Source organism: Hippocampus comes, unplaced genomic scaffold (assembly GCF_001891065.2).
Source record: "Hippocampus comes isolate QL1 unplaced genomic scaffold, H_comes_QL1_v1.1 scaffold40, whole genome shotgun sequence".
Classification (NCBI taxonomy): Eukaryota; Metazoa; Chordata; class Actinopteri; order Syngnathiformes; family Syngnathidae; genus Hippocampus; species Hippocampus comes.
In genome coordinates this window covers 4,525-17,751 of record NW_017842058.1, presented here as the reverse complement: position 1 = coordinate 17,751, position 13,227 = coordinate 4,525, and the positions used below count along the sequence as shown (strand labels likewise).

General features: G+C 40.5%; 1 protein-coding gene across 1 annotated transcript; it reads left to right on the top strand.

Moving 5' to 3' along the window:
* The first annotated feature begins 1,488 nt into the window (after positions 1–1,488).
* Positions 1,489–12,575, top strand: LOC109510607 (collagen alpha-1(II) chain-like). The gene is made up of 7 exons (XM_019861029.1): positions 1,489–1,857; positions 5,682–5,891; positions 8,520–8,536; positions 9,772–9,804; positions 10,960–10,992; positions 11,102–11,155; positions 12,498–12,575. Exons 1-7 carry the CDS (start codon positions 1,767–1,769, stop codon positions 12,573–12,575), a joined length of 516 nt encoding a protein of 171 aa, XP_019716588.1. The 5' UTR covers positions 1,489–1,766.
* Positions 12,576–13,227: the final 652 nt, after the last annotated feature.

Here is a 13,227-nt window from a genome sequence, read left to right as displayed (position 1 = left end):
TCTCCTTTAAAGCAGAAAATAGATATCATTTGCATAATTTGAAGTAGTCTTTTAACATTTCCAATATTTGTGTTGATGTCGCACTTGACACGTTTGCGTCATCGTTCCAAAGTTCTGGGTTTGAATCTCGGCTGAAGGCGTTCTATGTGGAGTCAAAAGCTTGAATGGTAGGTTTATCAAGGACTCAATTGTTGTGAATGTGAATTGGTGTTTGTCTATATTTGCCTTGTGATGGGCTGGCAACCAGTCCAGGGTGTACCCCGCTTCTCAGCTGGGAAAGGCTGCAGCTCGCCTGCTTTTCATCACCGTGACAACCATAGCATAGCGAGGAACTAGTTGTCATACATCTTATATTCAGAAGAGAAAAAAGGCACGCCATAGTGATGAAGTCAAAGCATAATTGGCATTTTCAGTCATGGAGGCAGCACTTCATCACCAAACACAAAAAAAACTTTTTTCCACAATGACAGCTTAACCAAAGATTCGAGTATGTACTGCTTTACAAATGTTAACGCTGGTAATGCTGTTGCTAACATGTGCTAACCCTGCAGCTCTGCTTACCCCAAATGATGGACATTTGCTGAGCCTCGCTACCAACTCATGGGCGCAGAAAATCAATGCGGTGGCGGCATTGTGTAAATTAGCCCCGCTGTTATTTCGCAATCTCCCAGAATTCAAAACGGCTCTCTCAACGTACTCTCAATACATTTTCAGAAATAAGCAGCTAAAAGAAGATGTACTTGTTTCTCTATTTTTGAACTTGTGGTGTGGGCAGACACTCCAGAGACCATATTTTTGTACACAATATTAAATAGTAGTATTTCCATTGTACAATATGTCCCCTGTAATCCAAATGCTACTGCAATTGATTCGGTTAGCATGTGTAACTGAGCCTAATTTTCTAAGCGTGTCATGTTTTGCAATGACAAAAGCTCAAGTGAAATATTTCATGAGTTATTGTGGTCCAGTGCAAACCACCCCAAAATATGCGCACTTTTGAACAAACCTGTCGAGGCAAACGCGTCGGTATTTTCAGGTCAGCCTCGGGGTGTGATCTGATTCCTTTTTTTGTCAGATTCCACTAGAAGGCATATTTTCTGATGTATGAGGTTTGCTGTGACATGCTGACATGTGTGAAGCGACATTCTAGTTTGAGGGGAAATTCATGTGTGCTTATTTGGTGATTTGTGTATTTTTCCCCCCACATGACACCTGTTGGGAGTGCATTGAGGTCACAACAAAGCAGGGGGAGAAGCATAAAAAGCTTTCTATGAACCGTACAGGAAGGAAAAGGGGGAGGGCAGCAAATTTGGGATGAAAGTTTTTTTTTTTAGAAAGGGGGCTTCAGTGGCAGCACGTGGGGAAGGGAGTGGTCTAGGACTGATGGAGGGAGTTGTGTGTGCAGGGTGGTTGGGTGTGTGACCTGGTAGACAGAATGGGAGGGAAAGTGGGCTCAGATTTCAGCCTCACTGGGGGTAAGGGGCTGGGCTGGTCCTTGGGAATATACGAAGATTCATTCAAGGTAACGGGGACATAAAACTACTGCTTGTGGCCCTCAAAGTGGTCGGTGCTGAGCTTGTTCCTGCAGGTTCGAGTCCTGCCTGCTGGATTCCCTCCCCCCCCTCCTTCTCCCTTGGTTGCCGCTCGACAAGGGTGACTGTTGAATGGTGCTGCTTTGAAATCGCTGGAGGACACACGAACTTTAGAGACTCCCTTTGCGCAAGAAGTTTCTCCTTCCAGGGCCACTGCGTGTCTAATATTTAGACATGGTCAGCTTCCTGGATTCAAGGACTCTACTGCTATTTGCAGCCGCACAAGTGTGCCTATTAGCCATTGTCAGATGTCAGGACGACAACCGTAAGTGCCCTTTACTTTGCTGTCCGCTTCTTTCTTCCTATGAGGTCTCGGGGTCATTTTTGCGCACGGGGCAACTCTTTTACGCACAAGTTGGAAACAGTTTGCAAGATGTGGAGCGCAGGTGTGTGTGTGTGTGTGTGTGTGTGTGTGTGTGTATGTGTGACTAAGAGTTATGTGCACCTTTTGGCTACTAAGTGGGATAGTTGCCAGTGTCCGCTGCTTTCCGCAGTGGCATAAAAATAAGTGAGTAAAATGATAAATGATAACTCACACAAAAGCTGGAGCTAAATCTCAAACGTTAGCTTTGATTCCCCCTGGGTGTTTTTCTTACTCTCCCTCCTCCAGTCCTGCTGCAGTCTTAAGATGAACACCTGTGGGTGCTTTATGAACACTACCAGGCTCTCCTTTTAACTGTCTATTCAATTAATACATACCTCAAAGTTTGTACATTCAAAAATACATTGAGAAAAGGTCCTTTAAATGTTCCTAATTTCAATTTGTGCATCGTTTGCACCTGATTTTTTTTTGTCGTTTTTTTTTCTTTGTTAATGTCATTTTACTACATTTTAATCATGTGCCACCGATGTACTTTTTTTCAGTATCCATGGTTCTTCAAGTACCACCGTAATGACCAAGATTAAAATGCAGCAGTGCAGGAGGTTTAAGTGTTCATCAAAAATTACTTTTTATTCCAAAAAATTTATATATTTTTTTGTTAACAATTATAACTATTCATTATCATTAACACTGGACATGAATATTTGGGGAGAAAAAAAAACTATTGTACTTTAAAGTGAAATACAACTGAACGGTACTTCACAAATGTCCTATCTAGCTATCTAATTAACTCAGAGATTCTTACACATACCACTAGACGTAGCATACTTTTAGGTTCACTGATATTGAGCGTGAGGAGGAGGGGGTGGGCAGAAAAAAAAAATGAAAGGTGGTCAGGCTCAAGGGCCTTTGGTGAAAAGTGATCACATTCCATTGCCGTCAGAGGGCATCCAGGCAAATCCGAGCTTGCCTCCTGTTTTCAAGTTCAGCCCTGGGTAATATTTGCATGAAAAATTTAAATAAACAGCACTCCATCAATAATCACATAAGTTTGCCCTTTAGTCCCTTTAAACTCAAATTGAGTATCCACAAGCGATTTAAGAGTGAGGGATCGGCTCCAGGAGTAACGTTCCATAAGCAAGTTTTCCATCTGCTTTAAAGATTGGCCATAAAATGTGACTGTTGGCTTGTGTGCAAGCGAGGGATGATTGGTGGGGAAAGACAGAAGAGAGGGGCTTTTGTTATCTTCTAGAGAAGGAGCAGATTCAAGGTGAATTTACACCTAAAAATGGGCCAGTCAGGTCTCAGGTTACGCTCCCCAAAAAGCTTTGGCTGGAGAGTGGTAGTAAAGTCAGCTGAGGCAGGCTTGGGTCTCTTTTTGACCTTTTCAGCTTGAGAAAAAAAAGTGCAACAAAAGAACTAGACAGTATAAGATGGAAAACAGCTCTTCAAGATGCACCTGGGAACACTTTATGCTTTTCATCCCCCCTCCCCCATCACCAGCACATCCACTATTCTGGATAGAAAAATTGCCAACATGACAGCGTCTTATTTGCATAATCACAATGTCTTCTTTTGATCGAGGCGGACGTACGTCTTTTGACCGCACATCAAAAGGTGTGCGCATAAAAGCTGATCCGCCCCCTTGCCGCCCCCAACCGCTGGCACCAAGGTGGGCTCCCAAGAACGCACCCTGTGTTTACATAAGGCCCTAAAAGTTAGTGAATTGCCCGCTCTGTCTGCCCCTCCAAAAAGGACACATTCATTCATGGTTTACGCAGTGGGGGCCTTAAGATCACATCCACCTGAGCGCTTTTCCTAAAGGTAAACACAGCTACTGTATTTGGAGGATAGGGGGCGGGGGGCTTTTCTCTATCCCCTCCAATGGATTGCACACGCAATCAAAACATCTGTGAGTGGAAAAATCAACTCCGGTGGTACAAAAGACCAACAAGCTCATTGTTGGGGATGGGGGTGTGCACCTTAATGTACAGTAGCGGCACTGAGAGGCATCAGATTGACATGCCAAGTTGACGTCTGAATGTCAAGTCAGTCTCTCATGTCCACTAAATGGAAAGCAGCCCAATGTTTTTGGGGAAGGGCCTCCAGCTCTTTTGAAGTTAGTGCCTGCAGTTCTCAGTCCTGCAACGTTACACTGCCACCCAGTGGCCATGTCATAGGTTACCTTTAAATGGGATTGAAGCATCCCAGTTGGGATTTGGTAAAACCAATGTGATTCATAACTGAGTCAATTTGTGGTGAATGTGTGTTTGTGTGCGTTTAAAAAAAAGTCTGTAGGAAGCTATGTGAAGAGAAATGTTCCATGTTTCAATCTACTTTATGAACAATGATTCATGAACAAATGCCATCGCGGCAACCAAATCAGGCATTTTAAACATTTGAAGGTTCAATGTTTTAGGTGATTTTTGTTGATCACAGCGCCCCTGAATTTTTGTGTAATTAAAATTGCATATAGCAGGCTGGCTTTAAGTTTTCTATTGGCACGGTTGGTAGGTTGCCCATTACGAGCTGTAGTGCATGTTGCTAAATTACCATTTGGAAATGATTAGGAATGAAATTTTAACTTTACAATTTTGCCACTTAGGCTGACTTGTGTCATTTCCAGACAGAAGATAATCAGCCCCAAAAAATCCATTTTAAAGTTTGTGAATCATTTTGGGTTTAGGAGTACATTAAACAGTGTCGGAGAGGGAATGCTAATTAGTGTGATACTTTTGTGTGTGTGTGTGTGTGTGTGTGTGTGTGTGTGTGTGTGTGTGTGTGTGTGTGTGTGTGTGTGTGTTGGGCGGCTGGTTACAACATGAGACGCACATGCACAAAACTGCTTTTGTAAAGGTAATGATGTGTTTTGCTCTTAAGTTGAGTGATTGCGGTGATGCTCAACCGCATTCCATCACATTGAGAGTTGAGAGTTGTATGTAATATTTTGCTTCTCATATGGAGCTTAATCAGGCAAGTGTCATGTATGTCATATCAGCTTTATGTATTGGATGAAGCGCTTACAATGTGTGTATGAGGAGTGTCCTCCTGTTTCCCCAGATGCATCCCAATAAATTGAAACAGAGCGTCTCAAACTGCGGTCCAACGACACCCGTGGGTACATGAGTCGTAAGATTCGCAGTCCACGAAATAAAATACAAAAAAAAAAAAACTTATCAGTTTATGTGATTTTAAAAGAGTGCATACATACATTTGGGGACAATACAACGAATCTGACAGAATGTTTTTGTTAATTGTAATTTACTCTCAAGACATGAAAACATTTTTTTAAAGCCAAATAAGAGTACACATTTTTGGTTATGTTTAATTGATGTTGGAATTATGAGTGGCTCCTTGGAAAAATGTATCCCCTAATTTAAGAATATTGTAGAAAACGTCTATTTCAATAGCTCCATTCAAAAAGTCAAACTCATATACACAGTAGATTCACTACAGATCGTGAAATATGTCTTCATACTCTGTTTTGATGAGTATATTTTACAGCTAAGGAAAAGACCAAATCAATAAATTAGAATATTAGGTAAAAAAGAATCAGCAAGATTATTTTAGGGAAAAAAATAGGTAGGAATTGGCCTGAATGAATGTTTGGAATTGACTCCTGAAACAAACAAGCTTTTCTATTATCTTCGACTTTATTGGGATGCACCTGCTACTGTGAAATCTATCAAATGTTGACATGTTCTTACTTCATCTCATCGCCAACCTTCGCATGCACCCTGACACCCGTGCCCTCTGGCCCGCTGCAGAGGAGGGTGCCCCTAGCTGCTTGCAGGACGGCCAACGTTATAGCGACAAGGACGTGTGGAAGCCCGAGCCATGTCGCATCTGCGTGTGCGACACCGGGACTGTCCTATGCGACGAAATAGTCTGCGAGGAGCTCAGAGACTGCCCCAAGCCTGAAATCCCATTCGGAGAGTGTTGCCCCATCTGCGCCGCTGACTCTTCGCCGCCCATTGGTTGTAATTTATTTATCTCAAACTTCTCATAAATAAATTACCCATCCGCCTGCAAAATCATGTTGTTTACTTTGGGCCCAATTGGATTTACCTTTTATTCAGTTTGCCCTTTCAAAGTAAAGACATGACTTTCGAAAAAGAGCAGATCTCACTGAAACGCTTCCTTAATGTTTTTTTTTTCTTTTTCCACAAGCTCACCTTGGCTGCACCTTGCCAGAATAGTCTTCGCCATGTAAAAAAAAAAAAACATGTGGCAGCCATTAAAGGAAATACCTCAAGTCAATGAGACGCAGCTTCACATTTCTCCTTCACATCCCTCACTCTTCTCTTTGCTTTTATGTGTGAGATGTGGTGAGAAAACGGTGGCGGCTTGCCGGTTAGGGCTTCATGAATGAGGTTTATATTAAAAAAAAAAATAAAAACTCCCTGAGGAAGCGTGAGTGAAATCAAGTGCCTGCCTGGCGTCGGGTGGAATCCATGCACCTCAAATTATCACGTTTCAGGAGATCCCAAAAATGTCCCATTTATTCAGCCATTAGCATTGCATCGTCAAGGAGAGCAAGTCATTTTCAACAACTAACATTGGTCAATCATAAAAAAATATACAAATCAGACCAATATTAAAGATTTGTGAAAACGTGAATTTTACCAAAATGTGACATTGGAGGTTTCGGCCCGATGCCAGCAAAAATTATGCTTGTTAGCAGTGCAACACAAAATGGCAGCAATAAATACCTGTGTAGCCATAAAGCTATTAGGAGTAATAAATGGCATAGTTTCTTATTAGAATTATACATTTGGCTTCCAAATGTGCTAGTTTTTCTTTTTGTGGACTGGCAGTAGGATTTCTAAGGTCAGTATGAGGAAATATCATTTTTATATTGTCACTGTCCAATGAAAAACTTTTTTTTTTTAAATTCAGAGTATAAACATTTACTTCACTTATCCGCACTGTTGGGCGAGAGCCTGTCATAGCCGGTTTTGCACACCCTGGACTGGTCGCCAGCTAATTAGCACACACAACCATTCCCATTCGCACCTGTGGACAATTTAGTCTTCAATGAAGCTAACATGAACGTTTTGGCACTGTGGGAGAAAACCCACTCAAGCATGGGACGACTATGTCAAAGCCACGGAGGAAGGCAAAAACCCAGATTTGAACCCCGAACCTCAGAACTGTCAGGCTGACATGCTAATCACTACTACATTGTGTCGAACCGTCTAATACTTTCCCAAAAAATTTTTCCAATTTCCCTATTTGTTGATTTCTTTTTGAGTTCTTGTGCTAAAAAAAAAGTACATCAAAAACACTAATGTTCTTTTTTGATTTTCATTGGACAGTGCAAATATATTTCCCTCCCTTTAAGAGATCGTGTTTCAATGGTGCTTTCAAACAAAGGCAACAATGCCGAAATATTATTTGAATATATACGAGGTGTCGCAAAAATGTACTCACTCTTGACGCCCGATATTTTTTTTGATTAGACCAGTGATTCTCAAAACTTTTCACACCAGTTGCTGCCTCAAAAAATACTTGGCTCTCCAAGTACCACCAAAGTGGCCAAAGTTCAAATCCAGTCGGTAGTAGGCGTAAGTCTTCATTAAAAAAATGAGGCTGAGGTTTCATTCCTAAAAAGTATATTTAATATTTTTGTAAGCCATTCTAATCCACGCAGTTTGCGCATGAAGACTAGCCCTAAATATACACAGAATTTTTTTTTTCAACAAAAACTTTTACACACATCTATTTTGTCACGTGGTTGCACAAAAAAAAAAAAAAAATCTGGATCCAGATACATTTTGTAAGTAGACTACGTCCCCTTAAAAAAATGTATCTGCATGCAATTGATTTTATTTGGTGCAACCACTGAACAAAAAGGAAATTGAGTAAAAATTTTTTCAGTGTCGGAAAATTTAAAAAATGGCCTAATGAATCAAATAAAATATACTGCACAAAAGAAAAATGTTGTAGCTAAATAAATGTTTGAAAAGAAACAAAAGATGAAATAAAAACAATAATTACAACTCACCTGGAGTTTAAAAACATACTGCACTGGATTAAAAAAACAACAATTTGAAGCCACTGTAACATGCAGTATGAACATTTAATTCAGTGATTCTTTCATGCACCAGTAGGGGGAACCTGTGTACCACTTTTTCTCAAATGATTTATAGGCCGTTTTCCTCAATGCTGCTAAGTTATTATGTATTAGATCGACTATTGTTTTCTTTAATTAACCTCATCAAACTTGTATATATGTTAATAAGCACGTCAAAACAAAGCGTATGGGGAAATGGGTTGACATTGTGAGTACATTTTTGGGGGTCACCCTGTATTGTTTGTGCTTTCTACCATCGCCCGCTGCCCGGTGGATGGTCTGAAAAATCCGCTTTCTGCTTTAACGCTTAAGATGGAACGTCAGCAACATCCAAATGGGCAATTAGGGGTACGAAAATATCACATTTTTGCAGGTTTTTCTTTAGAGTGCGCAAATCTTTAAAGTAAGATGACAAAAAAAGAGATTATCAGCGTGTGGACTAAGGAGAGAAGTTTTAGAAGTGCTGGTTTTGTTTTGTTTGTGAACCCGCGTGCTAACTCTTTTTCTCATCTCTACTGCCACGTCACAGGAACACCTGGAGCTAAGGTGAGCTTTGCATGTGTGCGTGAATGTGTGTGGAATGAAGGTCCCGTGTTCATTTTTGAGCCTGTGCTCTAAAGGTTTTAGACATTTGGGTGCCCGTGGTTATTTCGTGCAGGCTGCTGCGTTCGGGTGTCTAGTGAGACTGTAGCAGATGTTCGTTTCAATATCTTACTTGGCCGATAATGCAAAGAAGCATATTGATTGTATGATGACTTTGATTTAGGAATGCCCCGGCGTGTACTGTGGTTACAAAAATATCCTAATATGGCAATTCAAGGATTTAGGCTTGACTGCCATCATGCGTCATAATGTCCTAAATAACCAAAAACACAAACAGCGTTTCCTCATGCGGTATCTGCAAGGTGTTTATTTGTTCAACCGCAGAGTTAGCAGGCATCATGGAGAATTGCAAATGGTTTTTGGAAGCCATCTATCGAGTGGGTGACACTCTGAACTGGTGGCAGGACATGTTTGTTCTCTTTCATGATGGTTTTCCTCAAATGAGCAACAAATGTCAAAACAATATTGGCCATTACCGACCGCCAATTTTCATGACGGCACAGTAAAGTCCAGCTTGACAGATTCCATCTCTGCTATTCAAATAAAGGCATATTTTGAACAAATCCATCAATTCTTTTATACATGGCATGTAGACAAACAACAATTCATGCTCGCATTCACACGTGTGGACAATTTAGAGCACAGGTGTCAAACTCAAGGGCCGGGGGCCAGATCTGGCCCGCCACGTCATTTTATGTGGCCCGCAAAAACAAATCATGTGTGTCAACTTCCATGATCACTGCCAAAATCTGTCTTTTGTAATGCATAACGTTGAGACTTTGTAATAATTTTGTGAGCCTGTTTACACTTCCTTCAACAATAATTGACCAAACAACAAACAAATAGTTGACTGATTTCAAAACTAATAATCGATCCAATTTGTTGCGTACAAGTAGAATACAATATGGATGAAACATTTCATCGGTTTCACTGTTGTAACGGCACTCCGAGGGAAGATGTAACTCCATAGTGACCTTCGACAAAAATACGTTTGACACCCCATGATTTAGTCTTCAATGAACCTAATGTGTATGATTTTGGAATGTGAGAGGTAAAAAAATGAACAAATGCAGTATAACTACAATGTGTAATACCCAATGTTTTTTTTTGTTATTACAGTAGTGTATTGCTAATGTGTTATTGATGGTTTTTTTTCTTTGTTTTGGTTCGTCTCACAGGGCCAGAAAGGCGAACCCGGAGATATTACTGATGTAAGTGAACACCACTGAGTGATCGCTCCTCCAAATGTGAGATCAGATTGTATTTTGGTGTGTACTCAGTGGGAAAGAAAGGCCCAATTGTTATTGAAGCTCTACAAAGTCTTCATTGGCTGGAGCCACCTGGAAATGCTTTGCCCCACTCCGAGCGCACGCTACTTTGTGGTTCCAAATAAAAACGGAATTGTTTATCTTATCTTTCGTCGAAATGCTTTCCCCTTTCGAGGATTAGCCATTAGCGAGTCTACTCTGATGAGTGGTGATGGGGGAAGAGAGAATGCCTTGCTTTCCCCTCTTTGTGAAGTGGAAAGACAACCAAAATGCAGAAAGCTTTTGAAACTCTGCAAAGGATTCATTGTTATTGTTATACTTTTCACGATGAACAATTGTTATATGAACTATGTTATTCTGCACCCAAATACTTTCGACTCCAGTTATTATAGCTGTCACTTTTTACTCCTTCGACATTTCCCAACCAATTCAAACCCTTCCCACTTCCAAAATATTGACAACCTTCAAGACATCTGGGAAGTCATTTTTACGAGTTGCCCAAATTCCAACTTTTCCCACATTTGCACATTATCCATTTACATAAATCCCTTTGACATATTTTGTTAAATTTCCATCATCTTTCCACATTGCCTCACCGATTCTAATCATTCCCACTTCAAAATGTTCACAGAATTCAGGACATCTTGGGAGCCCTTCCCCAAATTCTGACATATTTCAGTATTCTACATTTTCACTGTTCTCCATTTTCCGTGACAACATTCCCGAAGCATTGCACACATTTAACATTTTTACATCCTCCTTACACATTTCTCAAACAATTGCCACCACTCCAACGTCAAACTGTTAAGCTCATTCGAGACACCTTGTGAGGTATTTATCACATTCCAGTATGTTTTTAGTATTCCACACCTCCCACGACAAAAATCCCCAAATAATGCCTGTTTTTTTTTCAAACCTCTCTCATTTAAATTTTTCGTCTCACATTCCACATTTTTCCATTTTAGTGAGTTATTTGTTATTCCATATTCAAACTGTATATGTGATCTGATTATTTACTGTAGCATTTACACAGAACTTTGACAGAAATTGCATTCTCTGTTTACTAACGGATGTCTTCATTGTTCTCTGACAACACAGGTCGTAGGACCCAGAGGACCACCAGGCCCAATGGTCCATTCTCATTCATAATTTTTTTTTTTTGTTCATTCATTCATTCATTCATTCATTCATTCATTCGCTGCACATAAAGTTCGCAATATAACATGACGTGCTCACTCAGGGCCCACCAGGAGAGCAGGGAAATCGCGGACCAAGAGGAGACAAGGGAGAGAAGGTAAGTCTGCTTTATTTGTGTTTATTTTTTTAGAAGTACAGTATGTTCGTGTTTCAGCTGCTATGGACCGACGTAGGTGTGAAGAAAGGCAGCCTTTCATATAGCCGTGTGTCATTTGCATTAAGCGGTGTGGTCCACCGGGCTTGTTGAACACAGGCGGTCCTGTCGTAATCTCTCTGCCCTCTCGGTGTGGACACACGGCAAACTACGCAGCCTTTGATAATGTGCATATCGAACACATGGCCAGCCGTCTCATCATATTCTTGTGATTTGTCGGCGCACGCATTCGAGCCCAGTCTGCCGCGACCTCGTGAATCATCATCTGCCTCCTCGAACATGTCGTTAACCCTTTCAGGGACAGCGCTGACTACAGTGGACAGCTAATCGTGTTGTCAGGTTACAGGATACATGAAACAGTTAAAGGGAATATTTAGGCATGATGGATAGTTAGCCACTACCAGCAGTAGTGTCGTGTTCTCGACATCTCATGAAGTCTAGGGCCGCAACATAGAATAGATTTTAATCACCATTGATTGACAGCAATTAGAAGCAGAATTGAGGCCTATTACAAAGGTACATGTGTCTTCCAAAATATTCTACATGAGTGAAATTATACACAACGCAAACGGAGAGAAGGTCAATAAGGTCAATAATAAAAGTAGGGATATGCTCTAAGCCAGGGATGGGAAACTTGCATGAATGAGGGTGCTACTGGGGGCCACACACTTCGTACCCAGATGTCTGACAAAAATGGACACAATACTTCCATTTGTGCAAAATACGTACTCTTAATATGTTCTATTTTTCATAGTAGTTTCTACATTTCTCAATGCATGCATACAAGATCCAGTCTTCAACAACAAAGGGTTTGACCAATCACAAATTAATCACGTACGCGACTGTGAATTTTTGTTCCGTGCAAAGGCCTCTCATGCATAAAAATGATCACTAGTCAACAATTTTTTACAGACATGACGCCATCTCCGAATGAAATTAGCGGTTGACCAATGTTTAAATTCAAGGACGGCACAAAACTGCTGAGCACCAAATCAACATAAAGTCATTTCGTGCATTTTTTTTCACAAAAATCAACTCACTCTAAAGTCGAATATTATTTTGGTACTATGTTTGTCCAAATCCACAAAAAACTTGTGAGGCTTACTCATGTTGTAGTAAAGGGCAGTATACTTATGGTTAAATTGTACTAAATCAAACACTGACTTGTTTTTATTGTTCTCAAAAAGTTTTTTCAATGAAAATATTCATTATCTTTCCATAGATTCTATTTCCATAATCATATTTCGCATGAGTCCTTGAAATTGTGTCCACCCTGTCATTACAGGGCAAATGGCCGTTGAATAAGCCCACTGGGGGTTTCATTGATGTTACAAAGAGTTTTTTGTCTTTCTTCAATGGCTGACCAAGTGAAAAGTTCAAATCAATATTTGCGCTTATGTTTTGTGATTTCAACACTCTGTCATAGTGATATATCAATGACCGGTCATATAAAAATCTTTCCAAAGTTCGATTTTTTTCATTCATTCATTCATTTATTCATTTATTTGCAATACACTGTCAGCTTGCTAACTGAATCATGTTACTAAGTCAGGGTCCACCATGTGCTCATTAAATGCCACCATTAGCCAAAAATGTCCACCCTGTCAGCAAGATCACATAATTTGCCGTCTGCATGTACGCTGAACCCTAATTTGATCCCAGTGCACCTTGCAAGCAGCCTGCCATTGGTGTATGAACGTGTGTGTGAATGGCTGAAATGTGAGGTTTTGTCAAGCGCTTTGGGTACCATATGGTGTCGATAAAACACGACATACTACGTTTATGTTTATATTATCTGCTTGAAAAAAAACAAGTGTGGGAGCTTGACCATTATGCATTTGTACCAACTTCATATCTCCCAAACACAATGAATATAAAGTTGAATTAAAAATCTCAAGTCTTTCTGGGGTGAATTAGGGAAGTTTCCAAGGCTGTTTAAGGGGTAGTGACATCATATCAATACATTAAAGATAACACGGGGCAACAGTGCTGTTTCTGAATAAGATCTAAGTCTA

What these genes read in the sequence shown, in the direction of transcription:
- LOC109510607 (XM_019861029.1), top strand. Translation starts at nt 1,767, where the DNA reads ATGGTCAGCTTCCTGGATTCAAGGACTCTACTGCTATTTGCAGCCGCA. An exon ending in CAGATGTCAGGACGACAACC is followed by an intron (nt 1,858 to 5,681) that starts GTAAGTGCCCTT and finishes GGCCCGCTGCAG; the next exon opens with AGGAGGGTGCCCCTAGCTGC. An exon ending in AACCCGGAGATATTACTGAT is followed by an intron (nt 9,805 to 10,959) that starts GTAAGTGAACAC and finishes CTGACAACACAG; the next exon opens with GTCGTAGGACCCAGAGGACC.